Source organism: Gopherus evgoodei, chromosome 18 (genome assembly GCF_007399415.2).
Source record: "Gopherus evgoodei ecotype Sinaloan lineage chromosome 18, rGopEvg1_v1.p, whole genome shotgun sequence".
NCBI lineage: Eukaryota > Metazoa > Chordata > Testudines > Testudinidae > Gopherus > Gopherus evgoodei.
The window spans coordinates 10,678,184-10,701,177 of NC_044339.1; the positions used below are offsets into that span (position 1 = coordinate 10,678,184).

General features: G+C 54.5%; 2 protein-coding genes across 7 annotated transcripts in view; one reads left to right on the forward strand and one right to left on the reverse strand.

Moving 5' to 3' along the window:
- The first annotated feature begins 15 nt into the window (after nt 1-15).
- Nucleotides 16-16,844, forward strand: MTHFR (methylenetetrahydrofolate reductase). 3 transcript variants are annotated; one of them, XM_030537493.1, is made up of 12 exons: nt 16-131; nt 6,238-6,486; nt 7,868-8,106; nt 8,491-8,601; nt 8,809-9,002; nt 9,809-10,059; nt 11,018-11,152; nt 11,573-11,753; nt 12,364-12,546; nt 15,037-15,144; nt 15,418-15,537; nt 16,057-16,844. In XM_030537493.1, the coding sequence occupies exons 2-12, from the start codon at nt 6,248-6,250 to the stop codon at nt 16,252-16,254; spliced, it is 1,959 nt and encodes a 652-aa protein (XP_030393353.1). In that variant the 5' UTR covers nt 16-131; nt 6,238-6,247; the 3' UTR covers nt 16,255-16,844. The 3 variants fall into 3 exon arrangements, with proteins under 3 accessions (XP_030393353.1, XP_030393354.1, XP_030393355.1); XM_030537494.1 differs by lacking the exon at nt 16-131 and adding an exon at nt 159-181; XM_030537495.1 differs by lacking the exon at nt 16-131 and adding an exon at nt 6,590-6,646 and having other exon boundaries at nt 6,397-6,486.
- The window catches only part of C18H1orf167 (chromosome 18 C1orf167 homolog), a 35,621-nt gene continuing 22,685 nt past the window's right edge, over nt 10,059-22,994 (reverse strand). For 2 of the 4 annotated variants that reach the window (XM_030537492.1, XM_030537491.1), the window contains exons 18-21: nt 22,522-22,759; nt 21,533-21,668; nt 20,579-20,689; nt 18,660-19,300 (exon numbers count right to left, since the gene is read on the reverse strand). In XM_030537492.1, the coding sequence (XP_030393352.1) occupies nt 19,241-19,300; nt 20,579-20,689; nt 21,533-21,668; nt 22,522-22,759 (545 nt within the window). In that variant the 3' untranslated portion in view covers nt 18,660-19,240. Of the gene's footprint in view, nt 10,125-18,659; nt 19,301-20,578; nt 20,690-21,532; nt 21,669-22,428; nt 22,760-22,994 lie in introns of those variants that run through there. The other 2 variants (XR_003997094.1, XR_003997095.1) reach the window with 2 other exon arrangements.

Sequence of the window (22,994 nt, forward strand, 5' to 3'; positions counted from 1 at the left end):
GGTTCCTGGTCACGTGACCAGCGCGAGGCACGCTGGGCGACTCCTTCCCCGGGGAGGGGAATTTAACGCGCGCTCCCGTGGCAACGGGCACGTGCAGGAACGCGGTGGAGCTGAGACAGCTGGAGACCGAGGTAAGAGCCGGGGGGACCCGGACCCGGGGCGGCCTGGCTCCTCCCTCTGGGTACGGGGTGCGTCCGTGCGCGCCTGGGGGAGAGACCCCGGATCAGCCCCCTCCCCCCATTGCCGGGCGCGCGCGTGGGAGAGAGACCCCGGATCAGCTCCCCCATCGCCGGGCGCGCGCCTGGGGGAGAGACCCCGAATCAGCCCTCTCCCCCCATTGCCGGGCGCGCGCCTGGGAGAGAGACCCCGGATCAATCCTCTCCCCCCATTGCCGGGCGCGCGCGTGGGAGAGAGACCCCGGATCAGCCCCCCCATTGCCGGGCGCGCGCCTGGGGGAGAGACCCCGAATCAGCCCTCTCCCCCCATTGCCGGGCGCGCGCGCGGGAGAGAGACCCCGGATCAGCCCCCCCCCCCCTCGCCGGGCGCGCGCCTGAGGGAGAGACCCCGGATCAGCCCCCCCCCCCGCCGGTCGCGCGCCTGGGGGAGAGACCCCGGATCAGTCCTCTCCCCCCCTCGCCGGTCGCGCGCCTGGGAGAGAGACCCCGGATCAGCCCCCCCCTCGCCGGTCGCGCGCCTGGGGGAGAGACCCCGGGTCACCCCCCCCATCGCCGGTCGCGCGCCTGGGGGAGAGACCCCGGATCAGTCCTCTCCCCCCATCGCCGGTCGCGCGCCTGGGGGAGAGACCCCGGATCAGTCCTCTCCCCCCATCGCCGGGCGCGCGCCTGGGGGAGAGACCCCGGATCAGTCCTCTCCCCCCATCGCCGGGCGCGCGCCTGGGGGAGAGACCCCGGATCAGTCCTCTCCCCCCATCGCCGGGCGCGCGCCTGGGGGAGAGACCCCGGATCACCCCCCCCATCGCCGGGCGCGCGCCTGGGGGAGAGACCCCGGATCACCCCCTCCATCGCCGGGCGCGCGCCTGGGGGAGAGACCCCGGATCAGCCCCCCCCCATCGCCGGGCGCGCGCCTGGGGGAGAGACCCCGGATCAGCCCCCCCCCCCATCGCCGGGCGCGCGCCTGGGGGAGAGACCCCGGATCAGCCCCCCCCCCCATCGCCGGGCGCGCGCCTGGGGGAGAGACCCCGGATCAGCCCCCCCCATCGCCGGGCGCGCGCCTGGGGGAGAGACCCCGGATCAGCCTCCCCACATGCCTGGGCCGGGCGTGTGGGGGAGAGACCCCGAATCAGCCCCCCCCCATCGCCGGGCACGCGCCTGGGGGAGAGACCCCGGATCAGCCTCCCCACATCCCTGGGCCGGGCGCGTGGGGGAGAGACCCCGGATCACCCCAATGTCTGGGCCGGGTGCGTGCCTGGGGGAGAGAGCCTGGATTATTTCAACATACACACACACTTCGGCTGGGTGCGGGCGTTAGGGAGAGACCCCGGATCTCCCCCCCACATCCCCATCCCGGGTGTGCACATATGGGAGAGACCCCGGATCAGCGCCCGGCCCCCCTCCCATCCCCTGGCTGGGTGCGTGGGCAAGAAACCTGGATCATTTCCCCCCCAATGCCTGGGCCGGGTATGCGTGTGGGGGAGAGACCCACATCAACCCCAGTCCCCAGGGCAGATGCGCTTGGGGGAGAAATCCCGGATCTCCCCAATGCTTGGGCTGGCTGCGTGTGTGGGAGATGGAGACCTCAGATCAGGCCCCCACCCGTGGGGCAGGATAGGTGGGGAAGATCAGATTCGTTGCCATGGTGGAGCTGAAAGAACAAGGGACAGCCTGGCTAGGACTCAGAGAGTGAACACCCAGATCCAGATCAAGCCCTGATGCAGGACAGCAGAGAACCAGGGGATGGGGAGATTTAGGGATAAAGAAAGGGGGACTCCTGCCTTGAGCTGCGTGGGAAACTGTTCCATCCAGAGAAAAGGTTTGAGATTTCAAAACAATTCCCTGTGCTGGATTGGCACCAAATGCTGAAAACCTGAAAATTTTCATTCACAATATTTGTTTTGGAAACTGAACCATGGTGTTTCCCAAATGAAATCTGCTCCCAGGCTGCCTGCAATGGATCACCCGCTGCCTTCCAAGCAGGTTGGTGAGGAGCCCAGCTTCTGAGCTGACAAGAAGCCAATGCAGGTTTCAAATGCTGCCTGGGATCTGTCCAAACTTAGTGGAAACTGAACTGTTCCTACAAAATGGCTTGATTGATAAATCAGCTAATTCTCAAACACCCTCTCCCCAGCTTCTCCCAAAATGTTCGGCTTTTTAATTTTATTTTTGGGAATCTTTTTGACCAGCTATCCCCCGGGGATAGCTTCATCGGGGAGTATGGGTGAACTGTGGTATGGACCCAGCCTCCCTAGGCTGACAGCAGCTGTCTGTTTAGAAGTAGGGGAAAGGGCCTTGTGCACTGGTGGAGAAGGACAATACTTCTAATAATGTGGGGGGATTTGGGGGGGTAATATTAGTCCCATTTTACAGACAGGTAAACAGAGGGATCCCATTCAGTGGGAGAGCCAAGATTAGAACCCTGGAGTCCTGGCCTCACCTTCTTTGCTCTGTACAGTACTCTCAACCTTTCCAGAATACTGTCCCCCTTTAGGAGTCTGATTTGTCTTCCGTACCCTCCAAGTTTTCCCTCATTTTTAAACCCCTTGCTTACAAAATCAGATATAAAAATATAAAAAAGTGTCACAGCACATTATTACAGAAAAATTGCTTTTATTTTCTCATTTTTACCATATAGTTATAAATTAAACCACTTGGAATATAAATAATTGTACTTACATTTCAGCATATATATAGAGCAGTATAAAGTAATTGTCTGTATGAAATTTTAGTTTGTACTGACTTCACTAGCGCTTTCTATGTAGCCTGTTGTAAAACTAGGCAGATCTCTAGATGAGTTGTTGTACTCGCTGGAAGACCTCTGCGTCCCCCCAAGGGTTTAAGTACCACTGAGCTAGGCTGCCTGGCTTAAGCTGCACAGGGGAGGGGTGCACCTGGGCTCAGGAGTGTCTGAGACCTGGGAGAATGGACCTCTCCCCCAGGGTCAGGGGAATGTAGGATCCAGCGAGGATGCCTGTTATACCTCCCATCCCAAAGCTGGGAAGTAGATGTCCATCACAAGCCTGCCTGGCCGCACCCTGTTTCTGGTTGTTGGTTCTGCTCTGCTTTGGGGAGAGACAATCTGTCTGAGCAGCTAGGCACGTGCTCCTTCCTGTATTTGCCTTGGGATTTGTTTAAGGTGATTACCATGGACAGGGGCCAAGCTGTCCAGATCCAGTCCTTGGAAGGAAAGCCACCTTGTCTTCTCTTTCACCACCACACAAAGGGCAGCATCAGCCCCTGGTCGGTGCCTCCAGCTGTGCCTCAGGCTGGGCACTTCTGAAGCCTGGGTGAAGATTTTTGCCTCTCTGAAACTTTTCACCTCCTGACTTCAGGGAGCAGCAAGTCCCAGCCTCAGGGCTTTCTATCTCTAGCCCCCTTTCCACTTGTAACTCCATTAGTCCTGCTTCCCTAGCAGCCCACAAGGCTGTGTGAGCCATTTTCCTCTCTCCTGCTAATGCCCTTGCTCTCCGACCTCTCCTTGCTGTCTTGGCAAACCCAAGCAATCACGTCAATAACAGCAGACGGATACAGGGAACGAACCAAACCTACGACGAAGGCAGAGGCTGGGCAGATGATTGTTTCTCACATGTTACCAGCCTTTGTCTGGCTTCTCTTGCCAATAAGCTCATACTGAATCTGAGGATGAGGGCATGGCCTGACATCTTGCTGGTGGAGATACCTTATTTGCAGGCTGCTTTTCCAGGCTTACAATCATAAATTGTCCTTCTCTTGCCACTTTCATCAAAGGGCCTCAAAGCACAATACAGACCCTAATGAATGAAGCCTCAACCCTTTCCTGGAAGGGAAACTGAGGCACACCTGTGACTTGCCCAAGGAACCACAGCAACTCAGTCACAGAGCTGGGAAGAGAACCCATGAGTTCAGATTCCCAGTGCCTTTGGTCTAACCCAGTGGTTCTCAACCTATTTACCATTGTGGGCCACATCTTATACTCCCTGTATGGCCCTGAGGATGTCACATGGACCACAGCTGTGTGCTGACTGAGCTGCAAGTTGAGAACCACTGGTCTAACCACTAATGCCCACTTCTGAGCTGTGGATTAGAACAATGATTAGGGGTGGAGAGGATCGGGCTTCACTTCTGTTACTGAAGGCCAGGATTGGAGTTTTTATGCTGCTTTTGGTTGTGTCTGCTCCAGTTGTAATTGTTCGGGGGTGCTGGGTTACTGTGACTGCTCTGGACACACATCCGGTCTGTATGCACACAAGAGATTGAAGGCCCAGGTACCTCTTGGCATCAGCGGCCTCCCTGCTCCTTTTTCACAACTCCTGCCAGCTGGACAGGTCCCCAGAGGCTAGGCTAAACCTTTCAGCCTGAGCCCTTGTGCAAGCAGCAAAGGGAGAGCAAAGTCTGCCTGCCAGTGGCTGGTTTGGGTGACATGGACAGGCGGTGCCACGAGGGTTTGTGCTATCGCTTCCTCCAAACTGGCTCAGAAGTTAGAGCAGCCTGTCCTGGGATGACGCCAAGTTTACAATCCAGCTCATGCACCTTCTTTCCAAAGCACCGGGTAGAGTGCAGCTGAGAGGAGACACTTGGCAAGGCCAGGGAGCCAGGCTCCGAATTGGGAGTTAAGAGGTCTGGAGTCTGTTCCCAGCTCTGCCACTGACTTGCTGTGTGTCTTTGGGCACGTCATTTCATCTCCCTGCATCTCCGCATTCCCATCGGTAAAGCCGGGCCCACAGTGCTGTTATTGTTATAAGACCAGCAGCAGGCCAGGCTGTTCTCATTCCCAGGCTCAGGTGAGATTTGCCAATCAGTCAGTGCATCCCCCTTTTAAGGGGCTGGCTGGTAGCTTGTCCCCCCAGGAATAACTACATTCCCTCTAGCTGCCCAGGCAGACGATAGGACTTTTCCTAGCTTGCATCCAGGCATCCCAGCTGGTGTATTGAGAAGACGTTCTGAAGGGAAGGGGATGTGGAGTGCCTGGAAAAGGAGGCTGTGTGTAGAGGGGGAATGCTGGAACGGGGAGAATCTCATTACAGGGGAATGCTGGGTGATGGGGGAGTGCTCAGCTGAAGGCAGATTCGTGTGATGCCAGACTGGACACTGCACGAGGTAACAGACCGTAGGGAACGAGCTTGGCCCATGTCAGGGCATTGGGACTAGATGACTGTGCTGGACTTTTCCATCTGGCTTCTGCCAGAGAACACTGTGGGCTTGACGGCAGGGTTCTGAGGGGAGAGTGGGCGGGGTAGCGATCCAGCCTCTCCCCCAAGCTATTTTAAGAAACATTGCAGTTTGGGAATAAACAGCGAGACAGCAGGGCCCTGCTATGTGCACACGTTGTGCCAGAGAGATGGCTGGACGCAGCCCACTCTGGACAGAGCTGCTGGCAAGCCCAGTTGCTGTCCAGAAGGTCAGACTGACATTCACCAGCTGCACGAGGACGCCGTGGTAAATACGTGGTAAAGCAGTTGAAAGGCCAGAAAGAAGCTCTTAAACCTGCTGATTCTGATGAGGGGCAAAATCACTCCTGATTTACCTTTAGGCTGTAGTAGAGTTACACCGGGGTGAAGAAGGCCCACTGACTTGCATCACTACCTGCTCCCCATCACTGCATACTCAGTCCGATCTCCACACGCAGCTGCTAAGTAGGGCTGAGTAGGGTCCTGCAGGAGCTAGTTTGGAGACAGGGAGTGCTGTACCCACCAGAACGCCCTGAGGAGCATTAGCAGACACCAAGGTCATTCAGCTGGCCCTGCTGTCCTGGTCAGGGCTCAGGCCCTATTCCTGCTCATCTACGATCCCATCGCTGCTCACTGGGGTTTCTGGACTGTTAGAAGCCATTGAGCAGCCATGGGTGCACAGTTCAGGGAAGGGAGGGCGTGGAGTGATTTTTAACAGCCCCTGAGTCTCCTTCCAGCCCCACTGAAATCTTCAGGTGTGGTGGATTGTTAACAACAGGGATGCACCATGCATTCCTCCGACATTGTGATCCCTTTGTCTTCCCGCACCATCCTCCAGCTCCTGCTTAGAGCAGCCTCCCATAAACTGCCTTCCTAGCCACCCCTAGGCAGTGACACCTCCCCTCGCCCCCTCCCAGAGAGCACATCATGGTCAACGAGCCCCATAGTGCCAGCAGTGGGAGCGCCAGTTCCAGGTCGGATGGCAGCAGCAGCGGCAGTGAGGGCTCCAAGGACAGCTCACGATGCTCCACCCCCGTCCTGGATGCTGAGCGCCACGAGCGGCTGCGGGAGAAGATGCGCCGGCGATATGACTCCGGGGACAAGTGGTTCTCCTTAGAGTTCTTCCCCCCTCGGACGGCTAATGGTGCGGTCAACCTGATCTCCAGGTGAGCCCTGCGGGGTGGGGGAAACGGGGAGGAGGCGCGATGGCTGTAATTGGGGGACAGCCTGATAGAGCCGGTTCAGGCCTGTGCTCTGTCTCCCTTCCAGGTGAAGAAGCAGGTAATGGGTCTGTGCTTCCCTGCTGAGAAGGGTGATGGACTCCAGGTAATTCATCTTTGCATCCCCGTAGAGTTGAACACCATTACTAAGGGGGCTGGATTATTTCATAGGCGAACATATTCCTGCTAAAGGTGAAACCACTCATGCTTCAGAGTCTGAGCTGATCACTGTGGGGTCAGGCAGGGGAACAGAAAGGAATCTGCCACTTGCTCAGTGTGCAGGGTCCTGTAGGTGCATGACTGGGGTGTGTACGGGTGTCTCTCCAGGAAGCATTGTGTCTCAGTTTCTGTCCCTGGCAATGACCAAACTAGATGGACCGGTGGCTGGTCTAGTCTTGCACGGCCCATGGCCTTGGCAACATGAATCCTGCTTGCTTTCCGGTCATCTAGATGCTCTGCTCGAGGCCCTTGTCTTTTCCCGCCCCGGTGGGAATCTCTCCCTGTGTGTCCAGGCCAAACCTCTGCAGTGCTGTGTAATGCGAACGCTCTGCCCCTTTTGCCCAGCCCATGCAGGAAGGGCCTCTCAGGTCACAAGTCGCTGTGGCAACGTCCAAAGGGAAAGGTGTGGTTTGAAAACCTCTTGCCTGTGCTAACGGAATAGCAGGGCCCCGTTTTGCACGCCCTGGCCAGGTTCCAGCCTGGGGCAAGCAGGTGCAGCAGCACTGAAGGCAGGGGAGTCTCTGGCATCTGGAGCAGGCCTCCGTTTGGAATCTGGACTTAGATTAGACCTATTAGTTCCCCTCCCCCTCCGAATGGCCCCCAGCAGCACCTGCTTATTCCCTGTAGTCCCCATTATACCCTATTCCCTAGATGCGTATCGTAGCCATGGGCCTGCCACCTTCTCCTTTGGAAGAAGATGCCGCAGCCTCCAAGATGTGGCTGGGAGGAAGCTTGTGGTGGATCCAGTCTAGAATTCCTCCTCTTTTAAAAAAAAAAAAAACAAAACAAAAAAAAACTTGTCCAAACTGTTAGTTCCACCCCTTTGGCTCTCCCTGAACATGGTCTCACCTCTGTGGTGTTGATCTGCCAGGTTCTCATGGCCCTTAGTGGTTCCTTCACCAACCTGGAGTGAATTAGCTTTTGGTCTCTTCTCCTGAGGTGGCTGCTCCAGCCCAGTAACTGTTCTTGCAGCTCTGCTCCAAATTCCCTCCCGTCTGCCACACGCTGTCTGGTAGTGAGGGGCCCGTCACTGAGTGCGATATCCCAGGCGTGGGGGTGGCAGCGCCCCCACAGGCTAGCAATAAACTGCTTCTGTTATCATCTGCAGGTTCGACCGCATGGGGATGGGTGGCCCGCTTTTCATTGACGTGACCTGGCACCCAGCAGGGGACCCAGGCTCAGACAAGGAGACCTCCTCCATGATCATCGCCAACACGGCTGTCAACTACTGTGGCCTGGAGACCGTCCTGCACATGACATGTTGCAACCAGACCAAGGAGGAGATCACAGGGCATCTGCAGAAGGCCAAGCATCTGGGGCTGAAGAACATCATGGCGCTGCGAGGAGGTGAGCCCTGGGGATAATGCCAGAGGTACCTTCACCTCCAGCAAGTGACTCCTCTGTGGGAGGAACTAGAATGAACCAACCTGGCGATCTAACATCCCTCCCAGTTCTGGGGCCATCTATCTGAATCTGTTCTTCCTGTTGTCCCAGGACAGGGAAGTCCTCCTGGGTTAGGGCTGAAATGAGTTAACCTTAGCCCAGAAGGCGTGGTGTCTCCAGCTTAGGTGTTGGAGATGAAGGGCCCATGGGTGGAACCAAGTAAGGGTCCAGTGACCTTGGAGACTCCATTTCCCCTTCCTCTCAGTAACGGGCGGCCCGTGTAGTGCTGGTTGAGCTTTGCTATGCACAGGCCATGGATCAGACCCATCTCCATTTCTCCTCGCACAGACCCCATTGGTGAGGAGTGGGAGGAAGAGGTGGAAGGCTTCAACTATGCCGTTGACTTGGTGAAGCACATTCGCTGCGAGTTCGATGACTATTTTGACATCTGCGTGGCAGGTAAACACATCTTTTTATGGGCCAGCTGTGGCGGGGTTTGCCTCTGATCGTGGCAATCGGCAGCCTGTGGTGGCAAGACTGAGCGACGGCTTGTGGGCGCTGGACTCTGTCCTGAATGGTTCAGACGTTTGATGCCCCAGCGTGACCGAGTCTCTGGAGGAGAGAGTGTGCTGCCTCCTGGCTCAGCTTCTCCTCTTCTCTCTGAAGGTTATCCCAAGGGCCACCCTGAAGCTGAGAGCTATGAAGCCGACCTGAGGCACTTGAAGGAGAAAGTCTCTGCTGGGGCTGACTTCATCATCACGCAGCTCTTCTTCAGGTCCGAGACCTTCCTCGCGTTCATGAAGGATTGTCAGGCCATTGGCATCACGTGCCCCATCGTACCTGGCATCTTTCCCATACAGGTGAGATTCCCCAGCCCTTGCCAGGAGGGGTCCATGGTTGGATTTTTGGGCTAAATCCTGCCAGGTCCCAAGCACCCTCAACTAAAGCTCCAAGTCACTGGGAGATGAGGGTGCTGAGTGTGCCCCAGGAGGCAACTAGTAGCTTGTAGAATCTGCCTGTTGTCCCTGCAGAGCAAAAATGTAGCAGGACAAAGTAATGGAAGGATGGTGGGAGCCACCTTTCCAAGGGGTCTTCATTAGTCATGTCACTAAACACACCTAGCACGAGGCAATTGGTAAACTGGAGCCATTGGCCAAATAGTGCCAAGCCAATAACCACATGTCTCTTCCCTGAAGAGTTTACAGTCTAAAGACACCAGCTGGGACGCTACGGTACAGAACAGTGGCTCGGAGCTTTGCTTTCCTCTTTACCCTTCCACCTTGCCTGCAGAGATCTCGAGTGCTTTTCAAACATGAATTAACCCCCCCCCCAATTTCCCGCCCCCTTTGAAGGAGGTAAATACTACCCCCTTTTTTAAAGATTGAGACGGGGGGGGGAGAAATGGAGCATAGAGAGTTTAAAGTGATTTGTCTGAGGTTGCACTAAAAATTAGTGATAAAGATGGGAATAGAGCCCAGGAGTCCTGATGCAAAGTCTCCTGTTTTGACTACTATAAAAACTCTTCCCCCTAGCAGAGATCTTTCCTGGTACAGATGTTACTTTGTCAACTGGCTGGGGAGCAGAAATAGGCCTGAAAATTGAGAGGCCTCGTTAGCCTTTCCCTCAGGTATTACCCTTCCCTGTTCCCCTTGTATCCCATGCCCAGGGTTACCATTCTCTGCGCCAGCTCGTGAAGCTCTCCAAACTTGAGGTGCCGCAGGAGATCAAAGAAGTGATCGAGCCCATCAAGGACAATGACGCAGCCATCCGGAACTACGGGGTGGAGCTGGCGGTGTCCATGTGCCGGGAGCTGCTGGACAGCGGTATGGTGTCTGGCCTGCATTTCTACACCCTCAACAGAGAAGTGGCCACCACTGAGATTCTCAAACGTCTGGGCATTTGGAAAGAGGATCCCAGGTGAGCAGAGAGCTACTCCTGGAACATCTTTGTCCTGTCACAGCTGCACCTTCAATAGATATGACCTGTAAAGGAAAGAAAAAGAGCTGGCACCTTTCCTTTACCGCTTTCTGCAGAAAGGCGGAAACCTTGGCTGGTGGTTCCCCCACTGCCACCCTCTCCTGTTTTTATTGATACATTAGAAATTCAGATCTGGCCTTCCTTGGAGGACTCTGTGGATGACTGGAGAGCTGGGAGGATTATGACCTCAAAGTACCAAGGGTGTGAGAGCTGCAGCAACTGAGGGGAAGGTGGTTTGTAGTCAGACTCTTTAAACCTATTGGCAGGGTTTGGTTTTGTGGTGTATGCGGGGGTTTGTTGTGGCTTTTGTTTGCGGGTTGTTGGTTTGGGGTTGTTTTTGGACAAACACTTAACTCAAATGTGTGACGAACAGTCAGGAGATAAGAACTTTTCATCTTCCCCACCTCTTGGGGTTAAGTGCTGAGTAAGCTCCCACTGTGATCTCCAGCAGAAATAGGGAAAATGTTCAATAGTTGAGCAGGGGGCTGTCCAGCAAGAGTGGGGGACACACACATTGGGGTCATTTTTTTTTCTTTAAAAATAGCAAACCTTTCAGGCCTGCCTAGCCCCTAGAAAAGGGCAGGAGCCTGTCTGTGTATTTAATCTGTGCAATTCGCCTGTAACAAACTGTCCGGCCACCGGGGAGGATACATGAGAGGGGGACAATGAATGCCTTGCAATGAGCCACCATCTCCTGAATGGGGGAGAAGTGTCCGCTCTGGTGGGAGGTGCCTCTCTGGATGCAGTGAGGTCTCTCAATTCTGCTTCAGCCCCTGCTGGTCAGCCTCCCCGAGAGCCCTGCCTCTCCCGTAAAATGCGTTTACTACTAGTGCTTGAATCCCAAAACAGGGAGTCTGTTACAGAGAAGCCACCCTAATAATCTCCATTTTCCCTTTAGACGGCCTCTGCCCTGGGCAGTCAGCGCCCACCCCAAGAGGAGAGTCGAAGACGTCCGGCCTATTTTCTGGGCCTCCAGGCCAAAGAGTTACATTCACCGAACTCAGGAATGGGACGATTTCCCCAATGGCCGCTGGTGAGTCTCTGGCCCAGGCCAAAGGGGGCTGGAGCCAGGGCGAGTGGAGCAGGAAGCCGTTTGAGTCATGGGACCATCCGCTCCGACTTCACTTGAAATGGAAGAGTGGCTCTGTACAAAGGCAGAGGCTGCTGGACTCATTTCAGGACCCTTTCGGAGTCCTGTCACTTAGTCCATCTGGTGATACTTTGCTAGGAGAGACTCTGGTGGTGCCCATTGCTTGGAGCTGCCTGAGGGAGCGAGCTGTTGGGTGGGGTTGAATTGGTGGCCCCAACGCGGTGGGGGTGCGGATACCTGGTTGATTGGCGACTCCCCTTCTTGGGGGGTGGCTTTTTCCCCACCGGCTGGAACAGTCTGTCAAGCAGGTCACATTCCACTCCAGGCAGCACATAAACCTCGTCTCTCTGCTCCACCCCGCAGGGGGAACTCTTCCTCACCAGCCTTCGGCGAGCTGAAGGACTATTACCTCTTCTACCTGAAGAGCAAGTCGCCTCGGGAGGAGCTCCTGAAGATGTGGGGGGAGGAGCTGATGAGCGAGGAGAGCCTCTTCGAGGTATTCACCTGTTACATCTCCGGAGAGCCCAACAGGAAGGGGCACAAGGTGAGTGAAGGCCTGGGGCTGAGAACGGAGAGGGAGGCTCATTGGAGAGAGTGCAGCCCCCGAAGAGGGCTGGCTCAGAGAGAGACAATGGTGCTTATTTCATGCTCTCTCAAAGGCATCAAGCACTCTGTGATGTTTCTCTACATGGGTCAGGGCATTCCTCTGCCAAGGGGGGCACTCTCGGCACAGGAGAGCCAGCACCTAGAACTAGGAACAAGCCTGGACAAAGATGTCCTTGTGCTGTGAAAGGGCCAAGACCAGTGATTTTTCAGAATAACGGCACACCTGGTAAGAAGGGACAGTCCCCGGTGGTTCAGCTGTGGGGACCGCACGCTGGAAAGGCACCCCTGGTTTGAAGGGAGTCTCTGAGATGGGCTGTCGTAGACCATGTAGGGTTTTAAAGAAGCTGCCTGGGCTCTTGATTTGCACCCAGAAGGGAGTTGTCAGCCTGTGCGAGGTAAGAGCACTTGTGGGCTGTGCTCTCAATAGCTCATCTCACCTATGAGGTGGGCAGCCATGTTCCTATCCACTTGAGTTGTGTCGCTTCCCGGTGCTGTGAGGTTATGGTAAGGGATAGAGCCTTGGATTTCACCCTCTTTCCTTCCCGCAGGTCACCTGCCTGCCCTGGAACGACGACCCTCTTGCTGCTGAAACCAACCTCTTGAAAGAGCAGCTGGAGAAGGTGAACAGAAGAGGAATCCTGACAATCAACTCTCAGCCAAACATCAATGGCAAACCGTCCACTGACCCCATCGTGGGCTGGGGACCCAGTGGGGGCTATGTCTTCCAGAAGGTACCAAACCATAGATGTGTACAGCTAGAAGGGACCCTTAGCATCTAGTCTGGCCTCTTACGCAGGAGATCAAAGAACATTGTTTGATTTGTGCATCCAGCTCAGTAACAGCTGGTTGAGCTAGAAGTACCTGTGTAGAAAGAGATCCAGCCTAGATTTTTTTTTTTTAACATTCATGTGATGATCCCATCTCTAGACAATTCCTTCCGGTAGCTAATTACCCCCACTGTTAAAAATGGGACTTGATTTTTAGTCTGAATTTGTCTAGCTTCAGCTTCCAGCCCCTGGATCTTGTGACGCCTTTGCCTGCTAAGATTGAAGAGCCCTTTATCATCAGGAATCTTCTCTCCCTACGCACTTCTAGACCGTGATCCAGTCACCTGTCTCTTTCCTCTTGGATGGATAGATAGATGGAACCTGTCACTGAAAGGCAGGCTTTCAGCACCTGGGTAGTTCTACCCCAATGCCTGTATCCCAAGGCTGCTGTACCAGCCTCTTCCATTCACCCTCTTTTCCAAAGTTGTTTATTTCAGAGCTGGGGTTTGTTGGGCTAAGGACACATCTAGCTTCCATTCCCTGAGCTCCCTCCCAGACCTTTCTGCTTGTTACTTTCCAAAAACCTGCGTTACAGAAGTGATAGCATCTGGCTACATGCCCAATAAGAGATTTTTCTGCTGCTTGCTGTGACTCTGCAGTCTTGTGCAAGAAAAGCCAGGGAGATCTGGCAGGAGATTGGGACCGAAAAGATCTGGACTGTACTCCTGGCTCTTCCACCAACTCGCTGTGTTGCCTTGGGCAAACCAGTTAATCTACGAACCTCTGTTTCCCCATCTGTAAAATAGAGACAGTGCCACTTACTGGCCTTTGAAGTGTTTCACCTCTGGGGATGGAGAGTGCTACTTAGCTTCCCAGGATGCATCCCATCCTCTCATGGACCAGGCCCCACTCTAAGTGCTGCCTGCAGGGTATCCAGTAGGTGGTACTCTTCCCTCCAAACCACTGCCTCACATGGTGGTGCAAGAGGTACTGTCCTTTGGAGGAAATAGAACAATGAGAAAGTCATGGGATCTTTAATGACCACAAGAGCGGGGGTGTTAAACCCAGTGTCCTGGTCAGCTTCCCTAAACTCTCTCTGCAGTTTCACTTGGAGAGGGATGCCTAGCTCATATGTAGCACTTCTCATCAGATCTCAAGGTGCTTTACAAAGGCTCATTATCCTCTTTTACAGATGGGGAAACTGAGGCATAAAGAGGGGAAATAACTTGCCCAGGGTTACCCAGCTGGCTAGTGACAGAGCCAGGAATCAAACCCAGGTCTCTGGTGTCCCAGACCAGTGCTCTGTCCCCTAGAGCTGTTCTTTATTGCCAGTTCTGAGCAGTTGCACAGTATTACCATGCACTGTTCAGATAGCACCTGTGCTCCACCCCAGAGCCTGGCTGCATTTCAGTGGTGTCTGGAAGCGATCTCTGTATTTCCCTTGCCTGTCTCGTGTAAGAGAGATAGCACTTTGAGATTCTCCAATGAATGGTGCTATAGAAGTGAAAAATATCATAATTATTATGGGGTCTCCCAGAGTCAAGGTAAACAGTGAGAGCAGAGCACATGGTGGGGAACAATATGAACTAATTCAAAGGGATTTGGATGGTTAAAGCTGCTGGGCCAGCAGATGGCAAATGCAGTTCAGTGGCGAAAGATTCCCCAGGAGCAAGGAAATCAATCATCCAACACAATGGCCAGGAAATGGAGCTAGTGCCCAGTAGGGAGGGAGGCAATTGCTGAATCCAGCCCAGAGCAGCAGCCAATGGGGAAAAGGAGGAATGAGACTGTCTTAGGTACAAGCAGAGGACAGACAAAAGAGGTGCTGCTGTGAATGGTCAGGCCCTCATTAGAGCCCAGCTGGGATAACCCTCTGCAGCATTGCTCGCCGGCCCGTGGGGGTGAAATTACCAACGAGGGTGCAGCACAGAACAAAGATGTCTAACCTGAGTCTGTTAGAAACAGCCAGCACCTGCTGCTTTATGGGCACCTGGAATGACAGGTGCAGAGGCTGTGGCTTAGTTACCTGGGCGCATCCCCTACTGCAGAGCCTACAGGGAGGCTTGATTTTGGACCCCTTTGCTCTGAAGGACCTAAGCTAGGAGGATGGGTAAGAGGCTGCCTGCAAAGGATTATTAATACATTGGGCTCGTGCCCTGCGTTACCTCTGTGTGCTAGGCACTTTTGAGGCCAGCACCACTTCCGTCCTTCGTTTATTTGGCCATTCCCAGCTCTCACCCTGACTTGCCTCAGTTTCCCCATTGATAAAATAGGGATAGTATGGGCCTGTCTCAGGGGGTGGGCTGGATGGATTCATCTTAGTACCTTTCCCATTTTAGCTGCTGGGGCTTCAGAAAACTGGATGATGAGTCCTCAACAGCTGGGTTTCCCACAGGTTTCTCCCGTCCCTGCACTGCAATGAGTTTTGGCTTCTGTTTCCTCCCGCCCACGCAGGCATACCTGGAATTCTTCACCTCCAGCGAGAACATCACTGCGCTGCTTAAAGTGCTGAAGATGAAGAAGTACGAGCTCCGTGTGAATTACCACATTGTCAACGTCCGGGTAAGAGCATGCTTAGACAATGCTTCCCTCCCGCCACGTCACGGCCTAAGTGAGTCTGCCAGCAGGGCAGGAATATGGGAGTTGGTAATCGGACAGGGTGAAGCAGGACTAGCTATTCCCTGCAGCTCCTTCCTGAGCTGTTGGCTTTTCACCGGTTGGTTGATGGTTTAATTTCAGGAAGTAGCGCCCATAAAAGCACCTCTGCACCATGGTCCAGCTCAGGACCATCTGTCTCTAGAAACTGCTTCCAATGTCCCATCCTCCTCTTGGCAGGGTGAAAACATCACCAACGCTCCCGATCTGCAGCCCAACGCCGTGACCTGGGGCATCTTCCCAGGCAGAGAGATCATTCAGCCGACGGTTGTGGATCCAGTTAGCTTCATGTACTGGAAGGTAAGAGCCTTGCGCCAGCTGACATTTAACTTACCCCCACCCGGTAAGGTTGGGGGGTTTGGTTTGGGATTTCTCTTCTTTATCAAGACCCACTGGATAGTCACAGGGCCACATTAGTGCCTAGATGGACTCCATCCTATGCTCCTTAGTCCTTATGCAATGGGAGCTTTGTCTGAGTGAGGACTGCAAGATTTGCCCCCCTCCCCAATGTATTTGTTCTCTGTATGAAGTGGGCAATGTGAATGCCAGTCCCAGTATTTCTGTGCCAGTTCCCACAGCAGTTGAGGCTGAGGCAGCACTGGTGCAAGAATACGCACGCACCTGGTTACTAGAAAGTAGGAGGCTGCATTGATTTACTGCCCAGCTCCTCAGCTGTGGAGTGGGGCAGATGCAAAGCCATACTCTCTCTGGCTTCCCCTCCCAAGACTCACCACCCTAGAGGACGATGTAGGAGTCGCAGCTAGCGTAATGCACATGCGTGTGGTGACTGTAGCAAGCTCTCTGCCTTTGTCCCGGCAGGATGAGGCCTTCGCTTTGTGGATTGAGCAGTGGGCTAAGCTGTACGAAGAGGAGTCTCCCTCTCGCATGATTATCCAGTACATCCACGACAACTACTACTTGGTCAACCTGGTGGACAATGAGTTCCCGCTGGAGAACTGCCTGTGGCAGGTCATGGAGGACACTTTCGAGCTGTTGAACTGTCCCACAGAGCAGTGAGTCACAGTTGCTCGCTCCGTCCATCCACCCGCTCACTGCAGGCAGCACAACTGCTATGGAGCAAGAGGAGCCCAGCACACAGGACAGGGAGCCAGACACTCCGCCCAAGGGCCACAACCACTCTGCTCTCGCCTCCTCATTGAGCCACATTTTCTCTCCTGCTCTGCCCGAGGCACACGCTTGTCTCTCCCAGAGCGAGACTCTATTGGGGCTTCCCAACGCCCCTATCTGTTACAAACTAACTATGTAGCAGTCTGTTCTCATATGCTAATGGCAGCTAGAACCATCTGAACCTCCCCACAGAGCAACAGCCTCCCTTCTGAGAAACGATCCAGCTGCTTTTTCAGTGCCCTCTTCAGGGTTTGTTTCAATGTGATCGTAGTGGGGACTCACCCCCTCACTGCAGCAGAGACAGCAGGCTGGGGTATTTGGACACTAAAAGGTCTAAAAGACTTTTGGTCAAGTTTTTCTCCCAACCTCCCCACTCCCCTTTGTGTTTTGTTTTTTAAGGGAACGGGAATAAGGGAATTCTCCAGGTCAGTTTCAGCTCTAGTTTAGCGATTAGGAATTAATAAATAGCAGACACTCAAGTGTGCCTCATTTCTGGATCAATAAGATGGGTGCAAAATCTCTCAGCACTGGGTTTGGATTTTAGGTCAGTTCAGCTCTAACCCAGCTGAAAGCAGTTTTTAGAGTCATGCCAACATCCTCTCCATGCTCAAGGATGACAGTGAGGTTGCTCTGAGGTGGCAGCACTTACCATTTAATGGTGGGGCCAGCCAGGCCAGGTGTGAGGTGTTTAGCAGTGGGACTAGTGTGCTCAGGGACTTGATTTTTACAGCCCTTGGCCTCCACTGGTACAGGTGCAGATTGGGGGTGTGCGCACAATCTACCAGTGTGGCTGGGCCACAGAGGTGGTTAAGCTGGCTACAGTCTGGCTAACAGAGCTGGGGATTTCATTCTCCAGCAATGGATGCTCATGCTTTATAGTAATCCAAGGAAAACTTTAGTGTCACAACACGATGTAGGGTCGGGTGTGAGCTTTTTCATTTTCCCCACAGCTCAGGCCAGGATGAACTACTTCTAATCCCTGCCCTATGCTGGATTGTGGATCCAACTATGTTTAATTCCTACACTGTTGAGGTACATGGGTAAACACTAAGTCTGACAGTTAAAACATGGTTCACTTTAGGAACATGACCAGAATAGGGTTGGTACAGGCCCAGCGCTGTTGCAGAAGTGTGTAGTGTCTTCTGTGCTGGAAGATCGGCTCACCCATGGTTGAACTGTCTCCAACCAATCAGGAGTGGGCAAGTCCAGCCAAGCAGAGTCATTCCAAGGTGCTGGGTGCACATATTTGAACACAGCTTCTGCCAGCAGGGGCGCCTAGGCCTGGGGCCCTGAGCACCACAACGGGGCACTTGCATCCTTGGGGAGGCTTGAGCACAGCATGAGCTCAACAAATAAACAGGCCTCAGGCAGCAGCAGGTCTAGTTAAACTGAGCAGCTGGTGCGGTCAAGGATTCAGCCCCCCCGGCCAGGGCCTAGCTGGGCAGTGGGACAGGTCCGTTCTGCACAAATGCCCATCACCAGCATTACTACTGGGGGGTGCATGAAGTGAAATGAGACCTTTGGCCAAACTCAGCCCATGCTGCAGCGTTGATGGGGCATGTCTTCCATTCCACAGTGCATGGGGGGTGGGGGGGAGAGGAGACCAATGCCTTTACCTGAACACAGCCAGGAAGGGAGCTCTGGGGGAAGAACACAGCAATGACAGCTCCAGGCACATTGCTCAGGGAGATGTGTCTGAAACAAGCATCTAAAGAAGCAGCAAGAGGCAGTTGCTTGCTTCAGTGACGCCGAACATTGGACAAACCCGTGTTGCAAAGCTTGAGCTGATGAGCAACTGCCACCATAGACAAGCCCAGGGCAGCGTCTGGTGGGATTTCCATAGCCCTGCCCAGCTGGGGGAATGCTTTGTTCCATGAGCACTGGGGAGAAGCACTTCCTGCATCCTTCTGTCCCTTTAATTTTAGCCTTATGGGAAATGGCTGATGCCTTGTAAACACCCTAGATAGATCAATCACTGCAGGCCCTAATAAGGGGCAGGGGGTGGGGGCAGACATGCCCACCTGGCCTCAGCAAAGCTTTTTGATGCTCAGCTGTTTTCATCACAGACCCATTCAGCAGAAAAAGGACCCTGCGGGAGGCAGAGGGTCAGAGATTGGCCACCCACGAAGGGCTTAATGAGTAGCTGATGGATGGGAACACATGCAGGAGCTGAGGGCTGCACAAGAATCCCCATTGGGAAAAGGCAGATCTAAAAATAAAGTCCCTGTTCACACCAGCATAGGCTGCCCCTAGTCAAGCTTGTCACGCTAGGAGGAAGCAGGGGCTGGATGAGTTGGAAGGCTCAAGCCAACAAGCAGGAAGGGAGCTCCTGGGCAGGAGAAGACTTGATTTCTTCCCCCCCTAGATCAGAGAACTGGATCCTGGCGTAGCCTTGGCCAGGGTGGAGCCGTTTGTGGTACAGGGTGAACCCCTGACTCAAAGGAAAGCATGTGGCAGACCGACCTTTAATCAGAACTCACAATCAGCACAGCATGCCCCCAGCAGTGCCTTCATCCTGCTTTGCACCAACATAGACAAGCCCTAGCTAACTCGTGTGAATACGCCCCCAACACAGGGCAAGGAGGAGACACAATGTCCTGCGCTTTGAAACCGAGCCCCAGGCTGGATACGCTCTGTTCCTAGGAGTTCCTGGGCACTTGCCTGGCAGGCCAATGTGTGACTAGCAGAACAAGGACTGGCTGTGCCAGAAGCAGGTAGCCCCTGTGGCTGCCTGGCAGGGACAGTTCTGAGAAAACACCACTTCCCTGCATTCTTGGTAAGCGTTCAAAGGAGACCCCCCCACTCCTCCTTTTAATACCAAGCCATGTTCTCAGCTGGCCCAAAGAGGTGAGCTCTGGCCAGTCCCTGCAGTAGTTCAGTAGAGACCTCTGCCCTCCAGACGGGACTCTGTCAGCTGGCGCCACCTTCCAAAGGCCTGAAATGGAAGAGGGGAGAAGTCAGACCCAGGTCACAGCTGGGTGGCCCCCAGCATTCTGCAAAGCAGCCCGAGCCATCCTCACCTTGACTACAGCATAAAGGGGGACTAGAGGTCCCGGTTTATGGTGCTCAACTGGATGCCCTGGGTGAGGCTGCATGGCCTAGTGGGCCCTGCCATCTTCACACACTGCATTAAGTGTGGGCCTCCGACTTCGAACAAGGGGCTCAGGAGGGCTGAGCGTGGCCTTGGCTCATCCAACAGGATGCAACGGGGATCCCCTTCTTTTACGAGAGGGCTAAAGAGCATTTGGCTGCAGCTGGGGCCTGGCTCAGAGGCCTGTCCCTCCCTAGCACTCGGAGACTGGCTAGAGCACAGAATCTGTTCCCAAGGCAGAAGGCTCAAGTCCTGCCAGCAGAGCCGGCCAATCTGCTGCACACAGGAAGTCAGTGTTAAACACATGCTGTTTGCACACGACCCTGACACTCCTCCACTCTCCCTGCGATACAGCGAGAAGGGGCCAGCAGCGAGATTTCCATGAACAGTTAATCCTGCAGCTTACTCCCCTTCCCACACCCAGCCGACTGCAGGAGTGACCCGGCGGGGAAAACGTCCCCTGGCCCGGGCAAGTGCTGTGGGCTCTGGGCTGGGTCAGCGGCATCTCCCAACCAGCTTTACTTGCCCTGCTAGTTAGAACAGCATAAAACTGAGTCAGCATAGTTTGGAAACAGCCTCCTAGTAGCTGAGAGAGCAGGGCTCCAGCCAATTGCACCATCACAGGTGGATCACGCTAATCCACACACCTGCCTAGACAACAGCAACCCCTCCCTACCCCTCAGCCACGATTGATTAGCAGAGTCTCCAATTACTAAGGCTTCATTAACCCTATGCAGCATCGGGCCTCAATCTCCTTTCGTTCAAGGCAAGGACACACAACACTACGGACCACACAGAATGGAAACAGGACCTGCAGTGGGACTTGCATGGAAAACCACCATTCCCTTTGGTGCCCTCTCTGCTCCCACCTCTTCCCTGCTGCTCTGCCCGCCTGTCTCTGGCCTTTTTAGACTATAAACTCTTGGGGCAGGGGCTGTCTCTCACTAGGCATTTGTGCTGTGCCCGGCACAAACTGGGTTAGGGCCTCTAGGTGCTCCCATAATTTGTAGTCCACAGAATCATAGAACTGGAAGGGACTTTGAGAGGTCATCTAGTCCAGTCCCCTGCTAGAAGCCTCAGTTACTAACTGGGAGATCAAGCGGAAGAGCAGTAAGCACCTACCCTGGTGAGCAGGCTCCGGTCTTCACTCTCCATGAAACTCTGGGCCACCAGGCTTTGCAGATAGCGCCTCCTCCAGATTCTCCAGCCCCATTCCAGCAGCCTCTGCCCAACCTGCAAGGAGAAAAGACAGCACACAGAGGTTAGCTCCCTCTGCCCAGCACTGTCTGCCTCCTCAGCTTCCAGCTCCCTACCTCTTCCAGCACCGTTCTGTACAACCCCTTCTCTGCTTCACACGATCATTGCCTTTGGCCAAATCTCTCTGGGTCCTCCCAGGAGGCCCCCATGACCTGGAAATGCTGCTGTGGAGATGGCCTAAAAACCTGACCAGCCTCCCCCCATTGCTCACACCATAGCTGAATGCTAACCAGACTCCTGCGGAAAACTGCTCCGTCACTTGGTTTGGGCCATGAATCTCCTTCCCCTCCTCGGCCAGCTTTCAGGCTGTTCAGATTGCAAGCTTTCTGGAGCAGGGGCCCCTCTTCTTACCCCGTTGGCAAAGCAGCTTGCACACCAGCAGCACTCTAGGAGCAGTCAGCCAGGGGCCAGCTGAAGGAGCACGCCTGTTGCTGGGACCCTCAGACTGGGCTCAGAACAGGTCCCAAATAGTCACTTGTCCAAGGAGGAGGACGACAGAATATGGGTCTGTACTAAAAACAGATGGCTGAGGATTGAATAGAGGAGGAGGTAAAAGGAGGAAGGAAAACACTGAGTAAGGAGGAGTGTGGGTTAGTAGTTTGTCAGGCACACAACGCAGGACTCCTGGGTTCTCACGCCACCCCTGCCAGGGACTTGCTGTGTGACCTTAGGTGCAAGCCACTTAATCCTCCCTGGGCCTCAGCTTCCCCATCTGTGACGCGGGGATGGGGACTCACCTCCCAGGAGGACAGGGCTTTGAGAGGACAGCCACTGCAGGAGCGTTCCCCTCATTGTGGATGGGCCCAGACATTCACTCACCAGTGCCCGTACGATCAGTGCTGTCCTGCTGGTGTCCATCCAACGCTGCCATCCACTCGCCAGCGAGCGCATCCTCCTGCCGGCCTGGAACCGGCGGAGCAGCACATTGTGTTGCCATTGTCTCAGGTACTTTGTCCTGGAGGCAGAGAAGGAAAAGGAATTTGCTCATCCTAATGGCTGTGCACACTGTGGCTGATGTTCTCCCTCAGCACAGACACAGACGGCCTCACTGCTTCCTGGGGAACCCGACGCCACTCCAGGGCAAGGATCAAGTGACGCCAGCAGTCCTTGCATCTAACCTGCACTCAGCTCCTTAAACTTAGTGACTGGAGACTCCTGGCTCATCTGCTGTGCGCTCTCCATTGGCCGTAAAGGATGCAGTGGGAGGAGGGGGACAAGCCATGACTCACTGCCCCCATCCCCTGCAAACAGTGACACAAGGCTCATCTCTGCTTATTTGATTAGCACATTTAGTGCAGATAGTGGGGTCAGCTAACAACTCTGCAGGCCGCAGGTACGAGTTTCCTCCATGCTGCCCTGCCAATATGCCCCAACACTGACCTCCTGTAAGGCCTGGACTGACACCCGCATCATACTCTGCATGTTCCATATGTTGGTAACAGCTTTCGGCCGCTTCCCACCTGCTCCAGATTCGAACCAGTGACCATCACCCATCCCCTTCCCTGCTTCGGAGCCCCCAGAGCCCAATAAATTGTTTATGGAGATTCCTCTGCCCCCAGCAGAAGCAGGGAACCCAGGCACACGCACATACATGAGACCTAAGAAATGCTCCTTCCATTTAAACAGCCAGGTCCTATGGTCAGGGCCCCCACTGGAAAGGAAGAGGAACAGGGATTTCAAGGTCTTGCTCGGTTAGATACGTCCATCTTCCCTACCTGCCGCTGACTGATGGAAACACAGCCTGAAGGTGACAGCACAGTTACCAGCAATTCCTTTTCCAGATTCCTTGGTGCTGACCCTGTGCTTACCCAAGCCATCTTCTATACTGCTCATCTGGTACCAGCTCGGTACTGCTCTCCTGGGGCCAGGAGTGTCCAGGTGCCCAGCCCACTGCACCAGGCCTCTCCAGAAATGTATGGACTGGTAGCCTCTCTGTTCTGCTCTGGTTTCTGTAGATCACCAGCCAGCAACAGAAGGCGCTGAGAAGGAGTCTATGGTAAGCTGCTGTGTTTGGTCCAAGACCCTTTTCTCTGCGTCGTCTCGGCTCTGGAAGAGGAGACACAGCAATCACACAGGGCATGCCACCGTGGCAAGGTAAAGAGCCGGCAGGGGTTGTTCTACCTTTAGCTCCCAAAACAGGACCACAGCCTCCATCCTATTCAATTAATGAGCAAATCATTTACAGAAGAGCTCGAGTAGATGGCTCCCTTCTAGGCAGACACCCGCATGCCCCAACAATGCCCCACTGTTCCCTGTACAGCCTCCAGAAAGGAGGAAGCGG